The 27,213-nt window shown below is 48.1% G+C and overlaps 7 protein-coding genes across 7 annotated transcripts; 3 read left to right on the top strand and 4 right to left on the bottom strand.

Moving 5' to 3' along the window:
* Positions 1-482: 482 nt before the first annotated feature.
* Positions 483-2,595, bottom strand: BKA55DRAFT_597814 (trypsin-like cysteine/serine peptidase domain-containing protein; the record flags this gene model as incomplete). The annotated part of the gene is made up of 4 exons (XM_046196127.1): positions 483-1,541; positions 1,587-1,801; positions 1,854-2,357; positions 2,412-2,595. The coding sequence occupies 4 exons, from the start codon at positions 2,593-2,595 to the stop codon at positions 483-485; spliced, it is 1,962 nt and encodes a 653-aa protein (XP_046044592.1).
* Positions 2,596-5,647: 3,052 nt separating this feature from the next.
* Positions 5,648-7,401, bottom strand: BKA55DRAFT_521930 (general substrate transporter; the record flags this gene model as incomplete). The annotated part of the gene is made up of 4 exons (XM_046188545.1): positions 5,648-5,888; positions 5,942-6,348; positions 6,402-7,211; positions 7,276-7,401. 4 exons carry the CDS (start codon positions 7,399-7,401, stop codon positions 5,648-5,650), a joined length of 1,584 nt encoding a protein of 527 aa, XP_046044591.1.
* Positions 7,402-11,913: 4,512 nt separating this feature from the next.
* On the bottom strand, positions 11,914-12,835 carry BKA55DRAFT_652447 (uncharacterized protein; the record flags this gene model as incomplete). The annotated part of the gene is made up of 1 exon (XM_046197346.1): positions 11,914-12,835. Exon 1 carries the CDS (start codon positions 12,826-12,828, stop codon positions 11,914-11,916), a length of 915 nt encoding a protein of 304 aa, XP_046044590.1. The 5' UTR covers positions 12,829-12,835.
* Positions 12,836-14,469: 1,634 nt separating this feature from the next.
* Positions 14,470-15,607, top strand: BKA55DRAFT_522168 (uncharacterized protein; the record flags this gene model as incomplete). Its single annotated transcript, XM_046188559.1, has 3 exons — positions 14,470-14,972; positions 15,038-15,089; positions 15,149-15,607. The coding sequence occupies 3 exons, from the start codon at positions 14,470-14,472 to the stop codon at positions 15,605-15,607; spliced, it is 1,014 nt and encodes a 337-aa protein (XP_046044589.1).
* Positions 15,608-17,454: 1,847 nt separating this feature from the next.
* On the top strand, positions 17,455-18,279 carry BKA55DRAFT_522078 (pectate lyase; the record flags this gene model as incomplete). Its single annotated transcript, XM_046188553.1, has 3 exons — positions 17,455-17,605; positions 17,657-17,786; positions 17,838-18,279. 3 exons carry the CDS (start codon positions 17,455-17,457, stop codon positions 18,277-18,279), a joined length of 723 nt encoding a protein of 240 aa, XP_046044588.1.
* A 1,628-nt stretch (positions 18,280-19,907) lies between these two features.
* Positions 19,908-21,214, top strand: BKA55DRAFT_522316 (peptidase S8/S53 domain-containing protein; the record flags this gene model as incomplete). The annotated part of the gene is made up of 3 exons (XM_046188566.1): positions 19,908-20,192; positions 20,253-20,438; positions 20,492-21,214. 3 exons carry the CDS (start codon positions 19,908-19,910, stop codon positions 21,212-21,214), a joined length of 1,194 nt encoding a protein of 397 aa, XP_046044587.1.
* A 386-nt stretch (positions 21,215-21,600) lies between these two features.
* On the bottom strand, positions 21,601-22,275 carry BKA55DRAFT_597808 (phosphatidylethanolamine-binding protein; the record flags this gene model as incomplete). The annotated part of the gene is made up of 3 exons (XM_046196126.1): positions 21,601-21,793; positions 21,847-22,037; positions 22,084-22,275. The coding sequence occupies 3 exons, from the start codon at positions 22,273-22,275 to the stop codon at positions 21,601-21,603; spliced, it is 576 nt and encodes a 191-aa protein (XP_046044586.1).
* Between the last annotated feature and the right edge of the window lie 4,938 nt (positions 22,276-27,213).

Raw genomic sequence — 27,213 nt, 5'->3', positions numbered from 1 at the left:
ACCGATGTAGATCTCTTCGGGAGATTCTGTGAATTGAGTTTTATTGGACGGGATCTTGAGATCTGACGCCAACATCATGAATCATAGTCACGTTGTCAAGTTTGCTAAGCCACTCAGGTTTTCTTAGCTGAATTGGTTTGCAGTGAAAGGATCAGAGATCGTCAGTAAGCGCTGGAGGGGAGCGAGTGCGTTAACTGACCAATAACTGTTGGAGTTTGGAAAAGTTAATCTTCAGGAATGACATCAATACCTCGGTTAACTCTCATAACGGCTTCAGATCATCGTGTATTAGAATTTAAGTTACGGTTATGATGTATATCCTGCCGAGGGTATGTGACTCCTGCTGCTGTCCCGCATCACATCCCATTGACCAGTCGGACTCCACGTGAACCACCTGACGATCGATTCAGATCAGCAAAGTCAGTCAGCCCATCTGCAGCGGCACAAACGTTATTCGAAACGGGTCGCCCTGTGGTGGCAACCTAACGGTTAAGATAATCCATCATTGAAGGCTTCTTCATCCGGCGAGGAGGGGAAACTTCAGTATCGACGGCTGAGTCTTTCCAATTGGCAGCGCTGAGGAGACGAGGACCAAATATAATGGCTGTCCTCTTCGCAACGTCGACTGCAATTGGTCCAAGCCTTTGAACTGCGTCCTTGATAAAATCGAAGATGCTTGTGGCGTCGCCATCTTTTCCGATAGGCCTTAACCGGTCTAGTCTTTCGCGGGGAAGGGTCATCACGGCTTGAAGAGCCGCATCTGCTAAGACAGCACGCTTGATCAAGATCTTGGTGACATCCTCGTTCGCATTAGAGGTGGATGACTCAATCGCAAACTTCTCTTGGCCGATTCTTCTCAGGCCTGAGAGAGCCGCAGAAGTGGACTTGGAAGCAAGTGGCTTGGAATCAGAGACTGCAATGTTGAGCACGGGACCAAGCCATTCGACAACGTCTCCTCCCCCTTCAAGTTGTCGAGTTGGACCCATGAGACCTTGAACGAAGGCAGCCCCTCCATCCATTACAGCACTTTCTGTGATGTTCACCTCCAGGCGACGACGATTACCCCCAAATCGTTCTCTGGAGTTTCTGGTTTCCTCAGCAAGTTGGCCTGAAAGTTCTGCACTGTATTCAGCTAGGATTGGAGTGATAGCAGGGGCGAGAGTGTCAGTTTTCAGGGCCCCGGCTTGCCAAATTTGTCTCATCTTGTCGAGAATCTCCATTATATCCTCATCGTGATCGGAAACGAGGAGGGCTTGAAAAGCAGCTTCAGCGAGTACCGCACGCTCAGCGGGCCCATTCGTTTCGATGTCAGTGCTCTGAGAAAGTCTGCTCTCTGTAAGTGATCCAAGCAGAGTTCCGACCACTGCACTAAGAGGGCCACCGATGGGACCAAGGAAAGGGGAAGCAAAGGGCAAGGCATCTCTTCCCACGTTTACCACGCTTTTCAAGGTGTCGAAGAAGTCCTCTTCATTGAAACCTGAGGTTTCAACTGTTCTGCCAGGGTAACCTCTGTCTAAACCATAAGGCTCATTGGTGCCTCTCTGCGCTGTGTTAAAGGTGTCGTCAATGAAGGTACAGCAACTTACAGGTTGGTTTTGAGTTTGAACGACTTGGACCTTGCCAACATCGCCAAAGGTCGTTCTCTTGTCAAATAGACTGATCAAATCGTCATAATTGTTTCCATGGGCGTTTCCAATCGTAGTGCCTGAGTTGCTATCAAAGCCACCGCCACCATAGCTGTGAGTTCCAATTGCACGAAGTTGCCCATTGGAGTTGCGCAAGACTGGGGCACCAGATTGTCCTGATAAAATGTCAACGCAGGTTCAAGAGTTGCCAGTTGCGTAAGATCTTACCTGCAAAGGTTGAAATAGAATACTCAACCATATGGCGAGGGCTCTCTCCAATGTTATAATCACTCTTGGCAAACTCTTCATACATCTGAGCACCTTGTTCATCCTCCAGGGATTGATCGCCAGGATATCCGACGACGCCCAGGTATGTACCATCACCTGTCTCTGGGGTTTTGAGATAGCTGAAGAGGCGTAAGTTACCCGTGAAAGGCCGGTCAAGTTGAATGAAAGCAACATCCTTCGCACGGTTGCTCGAACCCTCAATCCATTCAACAGGGGTCACAACCTTGGCGCCGTATCGCGCCTGGACCTGAGATGACCCGACAGATTGTCTGCCATTGTAACCAATGTAGCACTTGATCTGATCAGCTGGGCCTAGCTTGCGTCCCCAGTCGTGGACAACATGACCAGCGGTGACGAGGAGGTCTGGACGAATGAGCCATCCGCTTCCCATCATCCAAGTTTGTTGCCCTCCATCTTGAAATCGGGACTGGATCTTCACAATGGCTGCAAATCGTCAATCAGTCCTTGTTCCATGTCTCCTCATTGATGACAACGTACAGCGATATTTTCCTCCATCTTGCATATCACGGGAATCTACCAACTCGCGCAAATCTTCTCCGATGATGGACTCTGAGCTACCTTTACTTCCATCGTCCGGAAGAATGGCAGACTCAACTGGCTTAGTAGTTGTAGGCAGCGAAAGCGTCCAGGCAGCGGCGCGACTGGGCCCTGAGAAAGCCATGTTTAACGTATTGAAGATCTGGCAGTGAAGTTGTAGTGTTGCGACAAGATTCTGGATCCAAGTTAAGCATAAGGATAGTGCAAGGTTGAGAATAGTCTACTTTTGCTATGAAAGAAGTCGTCTTTTTATCTATTCGAGTAAGCATTCAGCCAACCCCCTTGCCTTGATGCCATGGAGTTCCAGCTGGTCTTTTTTAAATAGTTTCATGCATAAAAAATGGTCTGCATCAAATAGTTTATGTCTCTCGCGATTCACATCGCAGCTTGGCGAGATCTAGACCGAAGAGAGTGATCAGCTGGCCAAAAGAGGGCGCTCAAACGTCCACGCTAACCTGCACCAGCCAAGTTTCATTCGTATTCTACGCCTGTTTGGCTGGAGCGATCGATTCAGCCAGCCACAATCTGAGCAATTATGGACAATTGACTCTGGTTTCATAGCACAGTGAATGCTGTGGCGAAAGGAGATGCGACAATTATCTCTTTGAGCGGCATAAGGCTCCGGCAGGTCACTCGCCCCACATTGCTTACTAACAACACTAGTACCTGCGGGGTACGTGAAGTTCTCGTCAGACAGCTTCTTCATTCAACACAGCCAAAATCATCAAAATCCTCATACAAATTGACCCTAACGCGTCTTAATTAAAACGATGAGCTCCCAAGAGATACCTGATTATATAGATGATCACAGCTTTGATACCCCGCCTTTGAGGGCGGCTGATGACCCCACCGGCGTGCCTAATTTTCCGCCTGAAGAGGGCTGCGGTGATGATTTTCAACCTTTTAACCTAGAATATCGTGATTTCAAGATCAACCCTCTACCCAAGGAACCACTTGAATTATTCTAGCTTTTCGTACCTATTTCCCTTGTATAGTCATGGATTAAATATACTAATAGCTGGGTCACTTACTTACTTGAAAATGGCATTATTGATAACTGGAATACCCCCCTTTCTAAACAGTCCTGCATTCTCAAGTGGGAAGGCATCTCCACTGCAACAGCTTATGTATGGCTTGGGGTCCTTATTTACCTAGGAATTCATAGGGAAATATCGATCAAAGACCATTGGAAGTCCCCTAGCCTAGGAGATCAGCGCCCTCTTTACTCAATCATCAAGTTCATGCCGTTACGGAAGTTCGAGCTGATTACGAGGTATTTCTGCACTTTTGACTACACCAAGCTCGATGTGAGGGTTGAGAGCGACCTTCCAAAGACCTTCTAAGCGGCTGAAGAGTGGTCTAATCACATACAAAGCGTGTCTATCGAGCTCTATTCTCTAGGGACTAACCTCACTGTAGATGAGTGTATGATCCCTTTTACAGGCAGATCAAAAGAGATAACAGTCGTCAAGAATAAACCCACGCCCGTGGGGTTCAAAGTCTGGGTTATCGCCCAACAGGGCTTCTTTCTGCAGTGGCTTTGGCACGTGAAGGCATCACCATATAAGGCTGTTATAGTCGAGCTACCTACACCAACGCCGTATGGCAAGAAGGGAAAGCTACGGACCGAGATTCCTCTCAACAATATACAAAGCGTCGTGGTTCACCTACTAAAAAGGCTATCAACGCAGACACATCACGTCTTCACGGATAACCTCTTCTCGTCGCCGCAGCTCTTCTGCCTTCTTCGGCAGCTTGGCCACGGTGCCACAGGCACGGCACGCCCTAACTGCGGCATCACCACCGAGATGAAGCATATAAAAGAGACCGGAAAAGCTCCTGACGGCATAGCTTTGCAATATAATGAGGTATATTTGATCCCGACACAAGATAAACAGGTATGGATAGCTTTACCTGTATTTCCCTTACTAATTTGTCCTTTTCCTTTATCCCTAGGTCATCTAAATCGCTTGGAAAGATAGCAGCATCGTGCTCTTCCTTTCAACTGTGCTTAGCGGAGCCCCTTACGAGCGCATACCAAAAAAGAGGAAAAAGCCCGCCAAAAGAGGCATAAAGGCAGAGTCACAGCGCCTGCAGCAGGTCTTTAATGGTGATAGCTTCAAGATAATCCCTATTCCTACTGTTGCCGCTTAGTATAACGATGAAATGAATCACGTTGACCGCGGCGATCAGATACGGTCTTATATAATATATTAGCACCGATTCCGGCGCGGTCCTTGGCAAGCGTTGCTTTGGTCTTTCCTCCTTGAAGTTGTACTTGCGAATAGCTTCATTTTACAGAAGAAAACACGGCAGCCTCGTTAGAAGCCCTATAGCATGCTTAAAGCTTGGAAGGAGTGTATTTATAATGCCATTTTCAACAGATATGCAACTGAAAGTTATATAAGGAAGAGAGGCCGTATAGGAATGGAAGAAGACATCGAGGATATAGAAGCACGGCAAATTTACCTATAAAGAGATATTAATTATGTCTATCGGGGCATATATTTAAGCTGCCTAGCTTGTAAAGGCTTCCGGTAGGGTCAGGCCTGACCCTTTAAAAGGAAGAAGGAAAAAGGAGGTTATCTACAGCCGATATCAGGAAATGAATGAAGGGTGCAGACTGTGTACGGCTGCAAAGTATGTGATGTAGCTATTTGTAATACGGCTGACTGCTGGTACTTCTATCATATGCAAATTTAGGTGTGTGAGAATGTACTTCAAGTAGCGCTCATTTTGATAGGTCCTACACCCCTGTCGTGACCCCGCCGGAGCTTTATGCCGCCTGAAGAGATAAGCCAAGATCTGAGCTGATGTGCATCCGATGGATAGCTAACCATAATCTCAGAGCCCATCAAGAGCTAAGCATGTGAGCCAGTGGAGAATGACATGTCACAAAGGTTATCTGATCAATGCTTGAGAACGTAGCGAAAATGATATTATGCAGAATATGCTACTAAATACAAGGATATAATATGCTCTTTTGGGTTATGTACTTCCTCGCACCCCTGCGCGAAAACAATTTTTAAATGCAACGTCCGTTCCAATCGTTACTCGCCGGGCAGTCCGGCTGCGTCTATAGTGTCCGTATCCGTAACTTCTATAGTGATGTGTATGCGTGTATGATGTGAGTTGTGAGTCGTGCGTGTGATGTGATGTTTGTTGGTGATGGTTGTTTACGAAGAGGCCTCTTCGTCGGTGACACCCTCACGGGCGTGCTTGGTGCCATGGGGCTCGCCAACCCACTTGGAAGAAGTGATGGGGTTGACGTGCTGGACGTACATGGTGTCGATCTCCTCAAGAGTTCGGTCCTTGGACTCGATGACGAAGAAGAAGACGATGGCGACGAGGGCAGCACAACATCCGGCGTAGACGAGACCGTAGAAGTAGTCAATGGCATCAGTGATGAATCGGGTGCTGAGAATTGTTAGTGAAAGCTCGATGTGAGTTGTAATTGCGAGTTAACTTACAAGAAACCGATGAGGAAGTTGAAGAGCCAGTTGGTAGCAGTAGCGAGAGCCATGCATCGACTGCGGTACTGGGAAGGGTACATCTCGGCGACGACAGCCCAGACAAGAGGACCCCAGGTGGTAGCAAAGGCAGCGATAGCCAAGCAAGAGAAGGTGACAAGGACGGCACCAGCGGCGGGAGTGGAGAGAGGGTCCTTTCGGTCAAGGGCGAAGTGTCCGACGAAGGCGTAGACGAAGAAGCACATCATCATCCAGGCGGCACCGATCATCAGGGACTTTCTGCGACCGCACTTCTGGACGACATAGAGACCGCCGAATGTGCAAGCGCAGTTGACTGAGCCGAGAATGAGCTGAGTGACGTAGCTGTCCTTAAGACCAGTAGAGGCGAAGACGGTGGTTCCGAAGTACTGTGATTGTTAGTCAACTGTTGCGATGTGATGCCATTTAGAGTGTAACTTACGAAGAAGAAGTTGATACCAGTGAGCTGCTGACCAGCCTGGAGAGTGATACCGAGGATGGTACGGTAGGCCATACGAGGACCAGTGAAGATCTCGACAAGGCGGGTCTCGGGAAGAGCCTGTTCCTCCTCAAGCTTCTCGCGGATGTCGTCGATCTGTCGGTTGACACTGGGGGAGTTGATGTCGAGACCAGCAAGGTTGGCAATGGTCTTTCGGGCTTCCTCAACCTTACCCTTTCGGTAGGCGAATCGAGGAGACTCGGGAAGGAAGAGGATGCCGACACCGAGAAGAAGAGCCCAGAGGAAGTTGAGACCGTTGGGAATTCTCCAAGAGGCGCTGCCATCGTAGTGGTTGGTACCCCAGTTGACCATCTCAGCGCACCAGATACCAAGAGTGACGAATAGCTGATAGCAAGAGACAATGAGACCTCGAATGATGGCAGGAGCACTCTCACTCTGGTACATGGGGACAGCGACAGACAGAGCGCCGACACCAAGACCTGTTACAAGTCGACCGATCGCGTGTTGGTACCAGGCGTGTTGAGAGGCGACCTCGATGATGGTGCCGACGCAGGTCCAGAGAGCAGAGATGGAGATAGTCTTGCGGCGACCAATTGTATCGCAAAGGTTACCAGCAACGAGAGATCCGAACAAGCAACCAATTGAGAGAAGACCGGTGATAGTTCCCTGTCGGGCTGCGCTGAAGTTGTATGTACCATCGCCGTTGGGAACACCGAATCGCTCGCCGTAATCCTTCATCATGAAATAACCAGAAACTTGGCCAGAAGTGAAACCGAAAATCATGCCTCCCATCTTTTTTGACCGTTTAATTAGTTTAATTCCATTACGATAGCTTGTTGTGGTGTTGAGAACTTACAGATGCGACCAGGCCCATGAAGCAGGCCCGGAAGGTGATGCGACCATCGGTATCGGGAGAAGGCTTCCTCTCGAGATGCTGACCTTCGCCAGCATGTTCATGGCGTTTACTACCAAAGAACTTCATATTGAAAGTGCTGAGTAGACCAATTGGTCAATTGAATGTTTGTATGTGTGTGATTGATGTTGTTCAAGTGTTGTACACGAAAGCTGTGATGAGGCAGAACAGAGATTGAAGCAGCGAAGAGGTGCCATTTTGACTGTCTTTATTGTGGAGATGATCGTCGAGAGCCATCGCGGGCACCGAGAGACCAAGACCATGCCAATGGGTCCATCTCATGACCTCTGATGGTCATGCTTTGAGCGAAAACTCAAACCCCGGGGGGCTCAGGCAAACGACTTGCGGAGACTGACGTGGGTGAGCAAGAACTAAGCTAAGGTTTGTGGACTCGAGGGACAAGACTTGGAGAGAAGCGGAGCAGCTCTGAATAGAAGGCCCGTAGAGTCACGTCATGAGAAAAGAGTCGAACTGTGTGAGGTAAGCATTCCTGTGCCTGTATCTTATCACGCTTTCATCGACAAACGCTACGCCCAGGAGGGTACAACAACACGCCCGTGGGCTGATTGGTCTGGCGGAGGTCCCCTAGTCGCCTTAATCCAGATTCATCTCCGTTCAGAAAACGGTGGATCGATGAGAGAACGTACGTGGGGTGACAATTTTTTTCTCTGGCCCTTTCTACTACCGGCGCCTTCGGCATTGATGACGCACTTGGACCCTGTCAGATGAATAATGGAACCACTTTGATCCATATTTTTGTTCCAAGGATCCAGTTTTTGCTTCCATTGGTCTTCTGGCGGCATCTCTTGGCGCGAAGATCTTCGGCAGAGCCTGCGTCGACGGGAATACGCAGGCCTTTCCAGATGAACATATTGAGCAGAAAGACAGAGTGTAAAGAGACAGACTGTATTGTTCAGTTGGTATCTAATTTACTACGAGTTCATCGAGGAATTGCAATCTCCCTTCCCGCCCCGACATTACTAGTCAGCTTCCTCATATTTCCGGTGCTCGCCTTGCCCGCTGAGCAGAGCCCCATTCACATGATATGACACCGAGTGTCGCCGAATCGGTCGGACCGACTGATGATTGGAACGTCGGTCTCGCGCAGATTTTTATTTCCGAATGCTTGATTCTGGTGTTTCTTCTCAATTCCTGATTCTGATTGTGGCCAAAACAATGATGTTATTGTCACGGCATTCATCTCCCGTCAGATACCGCATCTGATCTGATCTTTTAACGGTATTTCCGGCAACGCCAAATCGCCGGTTTATTTCCTACGTTCTCGTGAGGTTTATTTTGCTGTCTCTTGTACTCAATGGTGTAAACTCGGCCAAATGTCTCGAGTCTTATCCACGCACGTTAGAGACTGGCCGAATTGAGCGGAGCATGCTCAGCTATAGAAGCTCCATTGAGAAAACAGAGTTCATGGATTGGATAACAACGTCGCTGTGCTCGGTCATTTTTGGGTCCAACGATAAGCCCTGGAAACTCAATTGGAACAAGACAGAAGATCAAGACAGGCATGCAATGATGCGAGATAACACCGAGCAAGCATTATTGTCTGCGACATAAACAACCCAACATGGCAGGTAGAGAGACATGCATTCAATTGTCGTGGTTTGCGTGTCTGAATGGCATCACCATCAACAGTCGTTGAATTAATCGCCACGCCACAACTTACACAAACTCTGCATCACACAAAGAATCGTTCTCGAACCTCTGTGCCTTGTTTCCATTCCCGCAGAGCCTCCTTTACCCCTGGACCCATGGCATCATAAAATCACCCATGCTAATGCGGCTCTGCAACGGCGGAACACGATACCGTATCCACACGGGCCGAAAAAAAGAGGCACTCGGCGATACTCGATGTGTATTCCCACTTATAATAAGTGGATGCTATTCGGACCCGAACGTTTGAGCCGTCCCATCCAAGCCAAGGAACAGAGTAAAGTTAACGGAGTGCGGAGCCCGCGCAACATGCACATGCACGGCAATTAATCGCGGAGAGAAAAAAGTCAGAGATCGTGGGTGATGGATGACATGGAGAAGTCCGTCACCTGGAACAGGGTCTAGAGTATGGAGGATGTCGGAATATTTGACAATAACAGTCGACAAAGGCCTGATCTTGACTATCTTGTCGGATGACGATTGCAGTCTTTGTTTCGGAGACAGCCATAGTCTCTTTGCTATGACAAACAAGTTGAGATGCAATATACATGAACCGAGATTAATATCACATGCGGTAAAAACTATTGAAGTCTAGGCACGAGATCAATATGCACTTGATCAAATGACCAACTGTATCATTTGACTAGCAGATTCTTCTTGAGAAATTTTATATACATATTTGAGGCTTTTACTATGTAGGACCATTGAACTCTATGTCTGTTGACGTCGTGCTGATCTTCACCTCTAAATCTCTCAACTCAAAACGCGTCCAACGTCTCACCAATCCAGACCTTCTCGAATCTCTCCGTGTTGCTAATCCCCTCAATCTCCATCCGGGGATAACCAGCAGCACGCACGCAACCCTCCCATCCCACACAGGATAAACGCTCCCCCGGGTCTCTCTCTCGGTCTTACCCACAGGTCGCGTATCCGCCTCATCGTCCTCTTTTTCTTCCCCAGTCCAGTCCCCTTCATGGGGTGTGTAGGTATTTCGCCGAGTAGCTGTTGCCTCCCCCAGAGCCACTCCTCCTCCACAGAGTTAAACCCCCTTTTTTTCTGCAGAGTTCTCCTGACAAGCTTATCGGTCCTTTGGGACGAGAGAGACCGCGGGCAAGCGAGATTTTACATCCCGCATCCTCCGCATTTATGAGAGATATGCGGGCGGTGGGAAATTTTTGCAGTTCACATGAGAGTTTCCAACATACGATCTCGGGGCAGGCATCTATTTGGAGTTTTTGTAGTAGAGTTGAATGCAGAAGGTGGGAAAGTATCATATCATTGTTCCATCCTTGTAAATCCGGGCATATCAGTCTGAGCAGTACTGAGAAGGCCTCGTGAGGACTACCCTGCACATGCGTTTGGTAAGATACAGACATAATGAGATAAATGCAATTCGAAGCAGTTGTTTATGAAAGGGATTGAAAAGAAAAGCTTTCTCAATGCATAGACATACATCGTAGTCCCACCAAGCCATATGATTGGCATGTGAAACCACATGTCTATATCCCCTGAACGGCACCAGAAGTCTGAATCAAGAGCTTTATAGTCACAAACGCGACAATGAGAATCTCCGCCTTAGTTGTGAGGTCTGAAGATATTCGAACGAGACTGGAAACTAATCCCCAGCTCCTTAGTTGGGCCACTCTGCAATGAGCGTCTTTTATTCAGTATTGATCAATGCATATGCGCTCAAAGCCTATCAAGTAGGAAGGATTCTCAAGTCATGACTATGTGATGTGTTCCAAAGCGGACCCACGATATAACCGGATAGCTAGACATAGAGGCAAGCCACAGATCGTGTCCCCATAAAGATCTGATCGTCTTGCATCGAAGATGTGGCTCCCTTGTCGTCTCTGCACAGCCACGGCGAATGCATGTGAAGATCATACGATTGAAAGTATTTTCAGCCGCGCTGCTGTAACTGTATCGTCTCATACCCCTTGCTGGAAAGCATTGCATCTAGCCCTTCAAAGACAACAGGTACTTGCGTAAAAAGATCCGCCATGCTCTTGATAATAATAAGGGCCTACAACTCTGCTAAATTCTTCATATTTCTTTTGAGGAAGGCAAATGGTCAAATCAATCAATTTTGCCTCTATTTTTCCGAAACAAACGTACTCTTCTAAAGTTCTCAGTACCGTCAGAAGCAAACCTCCTGCAACCTTTCCCCTCGCCCTTTCGGGATGTCCATGAAATTTCCCGCGCAAAGAACGAGCATAGCCTCAAGGCTCCATATACGAAAAGGCCCAGAAGAAGGTCTCGGGTCCAGAAAATACATGTTCAGGCAAGAACAAAAGGCCCAGGCCCGAGCCAAGGAGAGGCGTTCTTTCTCTCACATACTCACTTACGGCATACCTGTATAAGAATCGGTGAACCATTCATCAAGACATCACCTAAAGCTTTCTCTCAATCTTCCATGCCCCATCATGACCGTCCTGCATCCCAGGTTAGCAATTCGGCCTAACCATCGCTTTAAAGCATACCCATCATTTGCAACTCTACTTCAGGCTCTATTGTCAAAATGACAAGTTCGCTTTAAATCCCTTGTAAGTAGGTCGATTAGCAATCTCAAAGTGTTTATTCGAATCGTCAACCATTGGGGTGGGGGAACCTACATCAAGCTCATTTCAGGCGCTCGATCCTCTCGATATATCCGAAGTCACCAGGTACAGAACCCTTCGAGAACTTCGAGAGCCGCAAGGTCTGAGCCATAAAGCAGCTCAGCTTTATGGAGTACCCGACTCAGATTGATATCTTATCCTAATCTGACCTAAATCTTCTTAGTTTTAGGAAAGCTATCTGTCTATGGACTTTCAGTGCCTAAACCACCACTATTAGGCATTAAACACGGAGCACGCCTTATAAAATACACAACACTGGATTATATCATGTATCGGATATTTTTTATCTTTCTCAGTGTATCTGCTTCCACTCATGCAATATCCTCGCATTCTCTGCGCGTCCCGTGAGCCTCGCCAGCATCTCTGCGTTGGCAACATTCTGTGCCGTCTCAACCATGGGCTGAGCTCCCTTCTCCAGTAGCCACCTTACGACATGAGCTCCCCTCTCTTTTACGGCAGCATAACATAGAGGAGTCCCCCAGTGGTACGCACGATCGGGTATGGTAGAATCCATCGCATTGATCTCTAGTTTCATCTCATCCACAAGAAATATCAGCATTTCTGCTCGTTCCCTTCTTGCCCTGGCATCATCTCCAAGTACCTCATCATGGACTTCTTGACGATTATTGTGAGGATCTGCGCCAACCGCTGCTGCCTCCCCAGCTGCTCGGTGAAGTGTCCGGTGGCCGAGTAATGCTCCCTTGCTCTGTAAGAACCGGAACGTTGCAACAGAGCCTCTGACAGCACATGTCTCGAGTAATGGAGCCGGTTGCGGGAAAATCTCATAGCCGTCCAACTCACCATCCGTGACTTGCGCGCCATGCTCAACCAGCCAGCGCACCAACTGGTTATCGTCGCAGACGTGATCGATTAACTTATGGCCCCGCTCAAGGGAGCTTTCAACCTCAGCCTTGTTGATATCCCAACCATGAGCTAGAAGCAGCTCGAGAAGAGCGACGGAGGAGTTTGCGGCGACAGTAAGAGGTGATAGAGATGCGGTAGGTGCCTTTTCGCACTCTAGAAGATATCTCACCAGGTCAATACTCCCATGGCGGACGCACCGTCTCAGTATTGATGGAAGTAATTCCTGAAGAGAACAACCAAGTCGAGGATCGGCTTCGATCATTTCCATGGCGGCAACGAGCTGCGGTAAAGATCTTTCGCGAATTGCATCATTGAGCATGCGGCGGGGATGTGGAGATTGCATCGCTTTGTTTGTCCAGGGAATATGTTGCAACTATGATGAATGGTCGCTGCGAGCTGGTATTTGTACTGCTTGGTTAAGGCAGCAATTGCATCATTGAGGCAGGTAAACCTTATCTGATTGATAACTACTGTTATGTCGGCCGGCTATAGGGGCCTCACTGTTCAACTTTATGATGTTCTTATCATCTGTGTTAGCAGCCTAAAGTTTAACCTCATGGCCAGCAAGTAGTCATACAACACTGTTCAACTTACTAATACAAAAGCTAAAAGGTTGGATAACCTTTTCACAAGGTTAAAAGGAAGAAAAAGAAAATGATGAATGGTCGAGGTAGGTGGCAATGATTTGGCGAATTATGTTAGATTTAAATCAAGTTCATTGATAGGCGATGCCCCTTTCCTGTTATCTCTTCTGGTCTCATTTATAAGTTATAACTAACTGCCTTATCCTTCTGCCTCCAATGAAGATCTAAGCTAAGGGAGAAAATTCAAGACAGCTCACCAGGGGAATAGATCTTATCCCAACTACCGGGAACCCTCTAGAAAATCATGCAAACTGCCAAACCTGAAACAGGGGGAAACCTTAATTGTCTTCGAGTTTTTCTATTTTCTCTGATTCTGCCTTTGTTGCGTAACTGTTCTAGCCATTTCAAGCAGGTCAAGTTGTCGGTCCGACATGTTTAAACTTCAAGACTCAGACACAGTAGTACGTCAGCCAGGTAAGGATGCTGTTCAGGGCTCAGAATGTCTATACGTCTATGCCTGAGAATAGACATGGCTTCATGATATTCTGTTACTGATCGAAGCAGAGGGTTATGCTTGATTTCGAGTGTAAAGAAAAGGCTGCGGTGCTGCCTTGTTATATATGTACTCCAATTCACTCTGTGCACTTTTCTGTCTCCCTCGCTCATGATTACACTTAATAATTCTCATGAATAGGCCAATGATAGACTGTAGAAGTCTTAGTTAATAGAAACAAACTGGACTAGTAAGAACCTTAAAGGCAAGGGCTTGGCAACACTAAACAGATGAGATTCTTGCTATTAAGAAGACCCTAACCATTTCGTTCAGAATTATACCAAATGAGTGCTATAGCGTCAAGGCTTCATAGGGACTTACTTTCATACGCACTTCCTTATTTGCAGTTAGTACGGAATTTACCAAGAAACTTTTGTGTCGAATGAGGTCAAAACTCAACCATCACCAAATGTTGAAACGGAGATATGTCTGTGCTCGCCCTGCACAACTACAAGCCTGTCCAGCTGGCTCGACCCATAGATAGCATGAATCTGTATTTTGATTCAAGCCAGTCCTGGTGCATAACAGGGATTAATGTGGCTCAGTCCAACGTCTTCGTGTACTCTTCCAATCGAGTTGCCGAGTAGGAGAAGTCGGCATCACCGAACAAGATCCCATCAAATTTCAGAATAGAGTTGAATTTGACTTCGGCAGTTGGAAACTTCTATGTCGTATCACTTGCCAGGGACCGAGCTTCACGGCAACTTCTGGTCTATATATTCTACTCGACGATCCTCAAAACTGAGACTCATCAATATTTACCAATAGTCATTCGTTCGTTATAACTTCTTTCACTCATTTCTAACAACACTCATTCTCTCATTTACTTCCTTCATTCAGGCCCAGTATGGTCCGTCTCGCCACTCTTATTCTCTCTTTGGCTTGCTCTGCCTTGGCATCTCCCTTTGTGAAGCCATCCGATGGATCATTGGAACGCAGAAAGCTCTCATCTTTGTCTGCCAGTGGCGCTGAAGTTGCGATTCATGAGAGGGTCATCTCGAAGGCAATCACCAAGCCCGCTATTGTCTGCGACCTGACTTGCAAGGCTTGCCTAGCGAAACCTGCCCCCAAGAAAGGCAAGGGCACAGGCAAGGGCAAAGGCAAGGGCAACGCTATTCCCCGCTCTCTGGCAGATCGGAATCTGGCACTTGAAGAAAGGTCTTTGGATGATATTGAGGACCTTTGGGGGACCGATGCATCGGCTGCAAACGAATATGTCATGGAGCAGATTGACAGTGTCGCGGGAAAGGACGACGAGTTAGACTGGAACCTTATCCAGCATGACGCTGTCTCGGGTCAAGGATCGTGGAGTGACAAGCCTTTGCGAAAGTACATTCGGGGTCTCATGGGGTGAGTGATGCACAAACACAGCCTACAGTCTGCCATGCCGTTCAAGTTACTAAACAAGATTCTAGCTGCACTGGTATCGTCATCGTCTCTGATAAAGGCTACTGGTTCGCTCATTTTGTAAGTCATTTCTTTTCCCGAACGTCGTCTGACCCAAAACAAGACGCTAATTACTATAGATGGAAACTGGGTTCCTCGACCGCGGTGACAACTGGAAGAACAAGATCATCAAGCCTCTCCAGCAGGGAACCAACAAGTTTATCACTCCTAGGTCCTTGGCCAAGTCTGGCGGCATTCTGAACAAGGCAAACAACGTCAAGATCTATGTGTCAACCCCCCGTACCAAGACGTCCACCGAGCAAAACCCAGTCCTCTTGTACAAGGCGAAGGTCGACGAACTCTTATCTCATATCACTGGAAGAGGCGAGCCTTTGAACGGTGTTCAAGTCATCACCCGCGGTTATCTCAAGCCCGAGAGTGAGGCGGAGCTTGAGGCGTTCCATAACAGAGCCAATGGAAAGGTCCTTGTCGAGTACGATAACAATCAGCTGGATGCCAACGGAAACCAACCCAACCCTAAGGAGCGCATGTACCGAGTTTGGCTTGAGCACAAGTACTACGAGCACAGATTCCGTTAATGGCGATGCATCTAACCGGGGGGGGGGGTTGTTTCGTTCGACGGTTTTCCCCCTTGCCTAGCCAACATTTCTTCTTAATCTAGTACACATATTCATAAATTTAGCAATAAGTCTTTAGAAGAATTTTATCCTAAGGCTTAGGGTGAGATTTAATGAATTATCCTAACTTAGGCCTAATTTCTACGCTTCTTTTCTAAGCTCTGCAGCGCTCTGAAGCATACAAGTCTCTGTAGTATCTATTCTCTGAAAGATATCCTAGAATAGTCGTGAAATCAAATTGACAACAAGTTTTAACGAAGGCTTCAAACAGCAATAGTTCTGCCTAAAATCGGCATCGAATGTTCACAGTATGATTCTCGAGGTGCAATTCACTTGTTAATCTATCCTGAATTGGGATGACCCCCTCGTAAATCTAAGAAGTCTGGTTCCGATGAGCCGCGTCGTCATCACTAATGAGTTTCACACCCTCCCATTCAATATATATAATATTTCCGCCCTATTTGACTGGATTCAGATCTAGACAACGCGTTGAAGTGGAATCGTGGAAACTCGCGGATAAAAGGCATGGCCTGTCAGAGCAGAAGACAATTTCAGCCTATATTGACTACATCCAGAACAGTAATACTCTGCGGAGCTGAAGAATAGGTTACAGGGCCCTACATCAGCCAGAGACGTGTATTCTAGACAAAAAAATTTTAAAGGCTTGGATTCGAAGAATTCTCATCTATTTATGATGCATTATGCACATCTCACACGACTTGTGTCGAAAACATACTGCCAAGTCGCAGGGTCCTGTCGGCAGTTGCCCTTGGCGTCCCATACTGCTGGGACCATCTGTTGGCCCCCTAAATCCTCCAAAGTATAGTCTACGAACTATATGATCAGCAGCTTGAAACAGTGATCGTCCAGATCTTGAACAACATGAGGTTTCTGTATTGAGTCTCTGTTCACGCAAGCATCTAGGATCTCAAAGCTTCAGGATACGTATCTAATCCCCAAACACAAGAATCGGACATCACCGCTGCCCCCAACGTATCTCTGGTATCCAAGCTTGTTGCAGTCTGAGTAACCTTAAAGCTTAAGAAGGAGAGACTTTGTTTATTCACTCAAGCCTAGAACACTGCAGGGTTATGGTCAGATACAACCGATGATCGCTGGCCTCTCGTAGGTGCAAAATTATTCCTCACGGCTACAACGGCTTTTAACCACGAGGATCGGACGTTACCACCTTCAATTAAGCCTGCGAAGATCCGCATCGAAAGTCAAAGTCATTCATATTCCAGGTAAGCTTAATTGGTGGACACGTCGCTAAAACAAACAGCATCAAAATCCCACCAATCTGACCTCGTCACTTTCATCCAGCCTTACTAGTTTCATTCTTCCCCATGCTCATATTGGGGGTAGTATCCTCCATTACCCCAGACTTCGGGTCGTCGTGCAGCTGATCATATAGAGCAAGTTGAGCAGAAAATCAGGTCATTTGATTGGTCTCCGCAAATAACGAGTCGAGGCGGAGAATTGTGATGTTTAATTCCTCGAATGAGAATTGAGTTTGGTTCGAGATGTAACATTGAACGGAGTTTCACTTCAATGACTAGCTTGCCGTTTTCGGACTCGAGCGTGATTGTACGATGCTAATTGGTGCAATGAGCGAATAACAGGTGCAGGGGCCTTAGATCAAAGGGGAAGATTAATTCAAACTGATATATCGCGGTGAAAGAACATATGATGTTGATAAATATTTAAAGGATGGGATATCCAGTGAGCCAAGAGACTTGTTCACTCAGCATCACAACTCAAGTCTTCTCTAGAAACGTCTTCAGAATAACCTCAACTCATTCATCATCATGAAGTACACTGCCATCCTCGCCCTTGCTGGCGTCTCCTCCGCCGCTGTCACCAAGACTCTTCCCAAGTCTGCTGGTGCTACCTCATTCCCTACTGCTGTTCCTGTCAAGGGCAGCTACGATGGTGGCATGAAGCGATTCGAGCGAAGCCGTAAGCCTCTTTATACTTTAGTTCAGAACCTCTGACTAACACTTTTCCTAGCCAATGTTTGCCAAGGCCAGACTGAAACTGGTGAGAAGGATGCTATGTTCATTCTCGAGAACGGCGCCACTCTTTCAAATGTGATCATCGGCGCATCTCAGGCCGAAGGTGTCCACTGCAAGGGTACTTGGTGAGCAAGTTTCTCTCGACTCACCGTTTCCTCATGCTGATTTGACTTTAGCACCCTGAACAACGTCTGGTGGGCCGATGTCTGTGAGGATGCTATCACCCTCAAGCAGGCCAGTGGAACTTCTTACATCAACGGTGGTGGTGCTTTCCATGCTAGCGACAAGATCGTCCAGTTCAACGGCCGCGGCACCGTCCAGATCAAGGATTTCTATGCCGAAGACTACGGAAAGCTCGTCCGCAGCTGCGGAAACTGCGAGGATAACGGCGGCCCTCGAAACGTCGTCATCCAGGGCTCTGTTGCCGTCGACGGTGGTGTTCTCTGCGGCATTAACACCAACTACGGAGACACCTGCAAGATCACCAACTCGTGCCAGAACAAGGGCAAGTTCTGTGACCGCTACCAGGGTAACTCGGACGGGTCTGAGCCTTCCAAAATCGGATCTGGCCCTGATGGCAAGTACTGCACTACTTCTGGAACTACCACGAGCTGCTAGACGATTGATGAAATGCTATGAGAGACGGATGGAATGATGGTGGTTTACTTCTTGGTAAAATTCTATGTACCTAAGCTTTATGTCTGTACATACTGTGAGTTTAGCACATGGCTTGTCCCAATATCAGTTGCAGTTTACTTTATGCATAGTTGTTGAGTTACATGTTGAATTACGTGAAAGCCTCACCGCTCCAACGAAACCATGAGTTATTTCATACGAGTCAGTTTTACAAAAGATCATTGTCGACATTTGATACCTTCAACTTACACCAAGCCGAATGGACATCTACATCCGGACGGCTCACTCGGAGTAGTGCCCGGTAAATGGGCTCGGATATTCAATCAACCCTTAAAACAAAGTGCTCACGACAATTCAGCCCAACCTGCGGAGCCAAGACGTTAGCCTTACGCCTCTTCAATTGGTCAAACCGGACTAGAGACGGGCTAGTTGCTTAATTGGCATGTCGACCGAAACCTGACGTGATTACAATTGTCAAAGCTTCCCCATGTCAACAGTTCTAGACCATTGAGAAAGAGTTAATGTTTCCCTGACTGCCGATGACCCGGCATATGGTGACATATAAAGGGTCGTGATTTTATAAGGTTCCGGATCCGATCTCCTTATATCGTTAGATGTCCCGCGAAATGGATATGTTTGCAATATATTCTTGACACTTATTAGCAAATTGATACCTTGCCCATTAAAACAGGGAGGAAGCTAAGATGATCTACGTCGGAACTTTTTCCTAGTCTCTTGCAACGCTAACGATTGCCTTCCAATTCTCGGCAGCAAAATATCCCTGCAGTGTATCAGTTGACGATCGTTTCAAGTATCATCAATTGCTTGTGACTGGCACTTTTGAAAATCAAAGGACCTTGATATCTTTGATTCCTGCTTGATTGAACTTGTCAAGACCTTTTGACTGAGCTATCAAGCTTATTCAGGGGGATTCTTGAAACCAACTCCCTGACTCGGAAATAGATCGCCACGCGTCTTCTCGATTGGCTGACACCCTCGGGCGATATCGTTTCAAGACAGATTAGTGCCCCAGAGAGCAACTCTCGACTTCAATTGGCTTGTCTATCAATCTGCTAATTGGCACCCCCACTGCCCTGGCGGTAACCGATTCACCAGTCAAATCACTAAGCAAGGCAGTGAATAAGGAGCCTCATTAATTATGCACTCCTTTCATCTCGTGGCAAATGGTGCCTTCAAAGCTTGAATTACTGCATCGCACGTTTCGGTTGGTTAACTCGCTTATGGTTAATTCTTATGCTATACCTCGCCAGGGACGCGACGTGTGGGATCGTCGTTCGCTTTAGGCAGGTAGTGGTTGCGGCCGGGGTCGACTATCTTGAACGATGACGATCATCGTGGCACATGTTTGACAAGATAGGTTGCGTGCCGAAAGACGACCAACCCAACATCCGATCAAGGAACATGGCTCTAAGTGGAAGTGGACAGCTCAAGGGGAGAGCTTCAAGATAAATAGAAGTCTCTGTCTCCAACAATACCTTCTTCTCATCAAGCAACTCAGCTCTTCAGTCTTTACAACTACATTCACTCAACACCACTCTTTACATCTTCATTCTTTAAGTTTCTCCAACTTACAACAATCTTTCGTCAAAATGCGATCTGCTACTCTTCTCGCTCTTCTCCCCTTTGCGCTGGCCGCTCCCTCCCGCCGGGCCGAGCCCGCCCCCATTCTTCGCCCTCGCGGTGTCAAGCTTGTCGATGGCAAGTACATCGTCAAGATGAAGAACGGTTTCCAGGCTTCTTCCATTGAGAGCTGGGTTGACAAGATGATCGAGTCCATCGAAGCTGATGCCGATTACACCTATTCCAAGGGCTTCGGCGGTTTTGCTGCCAGCCTCAAGGATGATGAGCTGAACAAGCTCAAGCATGACCCCAATGTCAGTTACTTCTGACTCATATGGATCCAATCACAAAAGAACCCAGCTAACAAGGTTTAGGTCGAGTACATTGAGCAGGATGCTTACATTAGCATCACGGCTACTACTCAGCAGAGCAATGCTCCTTGGGGTATTGCTCGCCTCTCTAGCCAGAGCCCTGGCGGCAGCACTTACACCTACGATGACAGCGCCGGCGAGGGCACTTGCGCCTATGTCATCGACACCGGTATTGATGTCGACCATCCCGTAAGTATGACCAGATTCCACAGGTGAAACAGTCTAACCTAACACAATTGCAGGACTTCGATGGTCGCGCCAAGTTCCTCAAGAACTTCGCTGGTGGTTCCGACAGCGACGGCCAAGGTCACGGCACTCACGTTGCTGGCACCATCGGTTCTACCACCTACGGTGTAGCCAAGAAGACAAACCTCTTCGCTGTCAAGGTCCTCGGCGACGATGGCTCTGGTACCAACTCTGCTGTCATCGCTGGTATGGACTTCGTTTCTGGTCACGCCAAGGACGAGAACTGCCCCAAGGGTGTCGTTGTCAACATGTCTCTCGGCGGTGAGACATCCGATGCCGTCAACCAGGCTGCCAAGGCTATCGTTGATGCTGGTCTCTTCCTCGCTGTCGCTGCCGGTAACGACGGTGTCGATGCCTCAGGATCCTCTCCTGCTTCTGAGGAGAGCGCTTGCACTGTCGGTGCCACCACTCGCGATGACACCCTCGCCGACTACTCCAACTACGGTTCTGTCGTTGACGTTCTCGCTCCCGGTACCGATATCCTCAGCACCTGGCCCAATGGCAAGACCAACACCATCTCCGGTACCTCTATGGCTTCGCCCCATGTCGCTGGTCTTGCTGCTTATTTCCTTGGTCTGGGACAGAAGGCTGAGGGGCTCTGCGATTACATTGCCTCCAAGGCCATTGACGGAGTTATTTCCAACGTGCCTTCTGGTACTGTTAACAAGCTTATCAACAACGGTGTTGGTGGCAGCAACAGCAGCAGCATCCGCCACTAAATGTAGGCCAGTGGCCTCTCTTTTCTGAGTCCGATATTTTAATCCGAATCTCGGCGAGATGGATACATATTTCCTTTCTGTACCTATTATGAGGTAGTTTCCTAGCTGTATGACTTGAAGCATTGAACAATAAAAGCATTTTTTCGGCCGACTTTTTGATCCTGTTTTGATCCGTGATTCTGTCCGCCTTATCCAAGTTTCCTGCCATACTGCTTACAAGCTCCTTGAGCTTGCAGCTTCAATGATTGCCTGGTGGCAATATGACTTTCCGGCACTGTACGTTTACGTTTCCTTGTTCCTGATGGATCATGAAGACTTCAGGGGCAAAGAAAGCCAGTGATCCAGGGCGGCCCATTCCAAGCTCAAGATCAGTGGCTTGCTCTGTCCTACTCTTTCCAGCCATCTCCAGCACCGAGGAACCAGTTCGCGCCCACGAGTCGTAGTCCATGCTTCTCAACAAACTTGGCAGTATCGAAAGACCTTCTTTGCGTGAACTCTTCGCCACCGACATCCTCCTTTGCAAGATCAAGACTGACGGGTTGGCGGTACAAAAGAAGCAAGTATCTGTGAGGCTTAGAGCTACGTATCAGTTAGCAAGTGGACACTGAGTTTGTTGGGTCATCTCAACTTACTCGTCCTTCGGGCCAGGACCCAAGTATTCTGTGAGAGCAGGTTGCACTTGAGCCACTGCATCTCCACCGCTCAGAGGCCTCAGGCCAGGGAGAACCCAGTGGCGCCAGAAGGCAAACTTGGGGTCATCGGGCGTTGGCGCATCAGGATCGACAAGCAGGAGCATGTAGGTAGCATCTCCAGGAGCATCGGGCTAACCTCATCAGCATCAGGTCTCGTTCAAGATCTCCGCAACTAACCTCTTGGTCGAACTGTATGCTTGGAGCGCGCTTGCACTCACTCGCACGAAACAAGTTCCCCAACTCAACGTCCTTTCCATCAAATGAGACCTTCAGATTCGTCGTCGGCTTGAAGTCTTCCGGGATTAAGCTAGCTGCTGAACCGGGAACTAGCTTGGCCTCGGTCAGGGAGCTTGATAGAGTGGTTGACATGGTAAATGAAGTATCGGATTGCTTGATTTGGTTGTGAGGGTAGCGTTTGGTAGCTGAGTGTCTGAGGCTGGGTCGATGACGGTGTATTTGAATGGGTACCCCACGTTGGGGGTTTGTATGACGTTACATTTGACTGGTGGAAGAATGTGCGTGCATCACGCCAACAGAGCAATGCCCCCAATGTTAGCAGTCCTTCTGGAGCGGTAGCAACAATTGACTTTAGAATCAAACATTTTGACGCGTGAAATGCCGTTCTGGGGCGAAGCAAGCTCCGGGAACGCGTGCGGCCCGGCTGCCCCACTCGTTAAGCTTATCGACAGCGGGCTGAAAGGCCATCAGTCAATGACGTAATTGCAGATGGTATAGGGTAGTGTGACCCCCATCAACATCCAAACAGTCACAGCTGTAACACCCATTTTGGTAAATTGTAAGAGTAATAAAGTCTGATCTATATACGAAAGTACGTTTTTTCATTATTGTCTCTCTTCTCCATGTGGGGAAAATGCATAATCACAGTGGGCGTGGATATTGGTGGACTTTGCTCTTTTCTCACCTATTCATTTGAATTCAACACCGAACCATACGTTAAGTTTGTGGGTTTCTGAAAAGACCCACTTACATAGCTTTCATTGGCTCAGACAGCGACAGATAAGATAAGACCACCAACATTACATCGTAGTCACGTGAAAAGTATCCCCGATCGCGGTAGGTGCTAGCGCGACTTGCATGATAGAATGCTTTGCCAACTACAATACCCAGGCCAACAGCGCGCAAACTCTGCAGCAAGCTCACTTTTGACGCGATAACGACTGCGTACCTCCATGCGCTCGAGGAGCCTTCCTCTTTCAGCGAACCTGCTTACGCAGACACAACGCGACAGTGAGAAGACGAGGAGCGTGGCGGGTTGCCGACTGCACTTGATCTTGACAGGATAATGGAACATTTGAGTCTTTATGATTGGGAGACTTCATCACTGACATCGGAATCCCAAGATCCCCCGTACCTGCGATAGTGTCTTACCCCACACCGACAACCATCCTCCCGAAACCGATCGTGACGCGCTTGCGAAAATGACCACATACATGGCGCTCTTCGCCCGAATCTCTTTCAACCCACAAGAGCTGAGTATGTCGAAGAAACCGTGATCGCGACTGTGACCAATTTCCACCCGACGAGATGCTCTGATCTGGGCGCAATCCGGATGCCACGATGTCCTCCGACCGAAACAATACTACACTTGTGAATCCCGAGATGGCCTGATACATGCAGCGGACTTGTATTATGTAGAGCCCGAAACCAGGCTTGTATTCACAGTCCGGTCGGGTGAAATTTGGTTGCGCATCCGCGCGTCGGACTCCGGAGCCCGCGAGAACAACAGGGCTGAGTGCATGCCGCTCTCCGGCTCGAACATCGCTTCCAAAGGGATGGGCTTTGTTAAGCCACGTCCCTTGAAGGCCGGAATGTTCGCACTCTCGGGTTTCCAGTTCCGTGTTTGGGGAATTGTAATATTATCCGGTGCCTGATCGGTACACGGTTAATAAAACATGCTACGGCAGCTCGGGAGAGGCTGCGCCTTAGACGCGACAAAGGAACGATCAATGAAGAGAGCTCGGATGCCATAGTAAAACATCACCCGAGTCCCTGAGGTCTTCCAATGCGCACTCCGATGGCAAACGGTCCAGTCGTATCTGTCCTACGGACGTTATCCCTTTGCGCATCCGTAGGTGCTCGGGCGGGGAGATAAAGTTCGAGTCCGATGTTTCGAGATATCTCCCGATCATGCTGCCACCAACCGCCAATTATCCAACGGTCCGTAGGATCTTGCGCCCCGAGCCCGAGTTTTGCACAAGAGGAGGGCCGAGTCACGCGATGCCGTTGGCCGACGGACTTGGCAGCCCGCTCAGAGACCGAGACCTTCGGTGTTCGGTGAGGACATTGTCCGAGGAGTAGCACCAGACGTGAACAGCTGGATCATACTGGGGAGTTAATCGATGGTATCACGAAGCTTTTATCGATTGAAATTGTGCGTTTCATGGTACAGACAGAAGAAAAGGTTGGTGAACATGGCAATGTGAATGTAATCCTCATGTGTCTTCAGTCGAGCTTCTCAAACCACCTGCCAATGGCCGACTTTGCTTATTGCACAGCACCATTATTTCGTGAGGATATCATCTTGAGTAAATGGGAGGCTACGTATCGTCTAGATGTCGCGACGAATGGTCGCAACAAACTCTGCTTTATTGCTTGTTTTTGTAAGCCTGGTACTCGTGAGTTCCCGTCCACTTTAGTACCCGGAAGAGCAAAGTCCGTTTCCGACAGTGGAGAGACAGTAATTTAAAAGATACTTCGTGCGCGCATTTCTTCCTCTTCGTGATTCCTTCGTTCCTCAGACTTAGACTATCCTCAAAGATAACAGGCACCTCTTCTGAGCACTTTCCTCGAACAGTAGATCCTTTCCGGCAGCTAGTCATTCTCCGACGATAATATCTTGGCGCCCTCTTGCTGCAATGCGTCGGCTCTATTGAAGGTATGTATACCATGCCTTCAGCACTGTTTAACGGGGGCATCGCTGAGGCATTCCTCCGTTCGGAAGATCCGGGGTTCCCTGGAAAGCTGGAAGGCGTTGCCTCTTTTACTTATGGGTTCGAATCCTTGTTTTTTTAATAAAAAAATCTAGCCAGATGGAAAGGCTGCTCTGGAGCTATATATACCGTGAGTTGTGCAGTGATCATCGGGGGGCGTATCGAGACATTCCTCTCGTTAGAGTGGTCTAGTGGTTATGCATATGCTAACATGGTAACATTTGCTTGCAAAGTCGGGTACGGTATGTCCTCTTTTTGCCTTGCCTTGTGGTCACGCGTTCGAGTGCTGAATTTTTTGTGATGTTGATATGGACGACACAGATTCGGTTGAAGCCATATACACCATAATCTAATTGCTACTCCATAGGGATCGTAACTCAGACATTCCTCTCAATAAAGTAGTCCAGCAGTAAGAGTAATGCCTTGCCATTGCTTATAAAGTTGTTTACAGCCTCGGTTTTCTTTTGCTCATGCGTTCAAACGTGTGGCCTTTCTTTTTGGAATAAAACTAAGAGGCTATTGGACTGCTCGGCGGTGCTGGTCTTTTATACGCACTGGTGTGTGAGCGGGACCTGAATTGACAGACCACCGAGCGACTTGCATTGTCCTGAAGCAATAAACTTCTGGCGAGGTTACTCAATAGGCATATATACCATAATCTGATCAAGGCTGTCGGGGTTGGGTTCAGACATTCCTCTCGGTAGAGTGGTCTAGCGGCGGATAGTATGTAGCTTCTGGCTACAACTCTCCTAGCTTTAAAGTCGTTTACAGCCCTTCCTCTTTTTCTCGCGCGTTCGAATGCTTGAATTTTGCCTGGATATCGATCTGAACAACACAGGTTGTTGTGTTGACAGTATATATACCCTGAGTTGAGCAATGCTCAGCAGGGGTCGGGTTTAGACATTCCTCTCGCTAGAGTGGTCTGGCCGAGTGGTTAGTGACGTAGCCGAGTACCGCGCCAGCATGAAAGGGATAATCGCACTAACGCTCACTGGCTTGTAAAGTCGTTTAAAATCCTTCCTCTTTTGCTCGTGCGTTCGAATGCGTTAAATTTTTGGAATATTGGTCTGAAGAGATGAGGTTGTTGTGCAGTGCTTGCCAGTGCACGCTTGCAGTGGGCTGGTTGGTGGCAGACCAGTGAGCGACTTCAGCGGGGTTAGTCACCTAGCTGGAGGTCAACGCTTGCTGGAGTGGGATGGCAGTTTGCGACTTTCAAGTCACCAACGCAAACATCAATCCACATAAAACACTTTTATGTCTGATGAATATATGTTGAAATGGAAACTGTATAATCATCGATGGCCCTTCCCTTTTCTGTTTCTTTGATCCGTGTTTGGTGTTTTTCTTGACTTGTCAGTGAATCTACTAGGCACTGAGCTTAGTGATGCATGTGTTTTGACTGGCTCCAGTCCACTGGTGGTATTGCTCGTGAAGTGCGAACTGTGAAGTTGCAGGTCCTGTAGAAACAGGGTGATTGCGGTTGTCAACAATTGGTACAAGACAGGTCCTGTTTCTACTTTACGCGCGTTTATGTTGCGCTCGAGCCGAGAGTGAGTAAAGAGGGGATCGTGAACCCCTCATGTACTTCCATAGTGAACCAAAAACTCGGATGGTCGCTAGGCCAGGCCCTCTTCGGAGGTACTGGTCAAAGATGTGATCATCCACCTCCATTTATTTTTGCATCTTGAAGGTCTTGAGTTCAATTCCTCATCAGTCGGAGACTTTTCACCGGCGCCTCGGCATCAATGTCTTGGATGATGCGTTGAGATGATCCGACCGAGAGGCTTGCAGGAACCACTGACGACGCAGGTACCGCGCCTGGAACACAATTGATTCCATCTGTTGCAGAATGGAAATTGATTCCAAATGTAAGCGGGGCTCATGATTGGCTCATGATTCTCGGCTTGTGGTGGATGTTTGGAAGTTTGTTAGTGGAACTCGTTGATCTCTGATCATTTGGAATCTATTGTGTATCATTGGCAATTGGTTCGACATCCCCTGAAACGGATTTTCACGCCGGCTTTAAGAGGCAATTGAGCAATTCATGCATTAGGAAGTAACAACGATCGTTACTACGCAGTAAGTTCAAGTCAAGTCGTAATGCGACGATGGAATTGCCTCACTTTTATTACTCTGTTAGGAAGAATCGTGATGGAAGCCAACCCCGCTCTTTGGCGTGGCATTACGGGGGACCAAATCCGTAGTGGTAGCTGAAGCTCCCCTGTTTCTCTCCAGAAGCTCAAGCGGGGTGAATTGGATTGGTCTACGACGAAACGGGCTGCTATCACGCAAAGAAATTGGGTTGCTGTGGTGTTTGTTTTGCGGGGCCGGCCCAGTAAGAGCCGGTACTAAACCG

Source organism: Fusarium redolens, assembly GCF_020744475.1.
Source record: "Fusarium redolens strain MPI-CAGE-AT-0023 chromosome Unknown BKA55scaffold_17, whole genome shotgun sequence".
Classification (NCBI taxonomy): Eukaryota; Fungi; Ascomycota; class Sordariomycetes; order Hypocreales; family Nectriaceae; genus Fusarium; species Fusarium redolens.
This window is presented reverse-complemented; position numbering and strand designations above follow the sequence as displayed.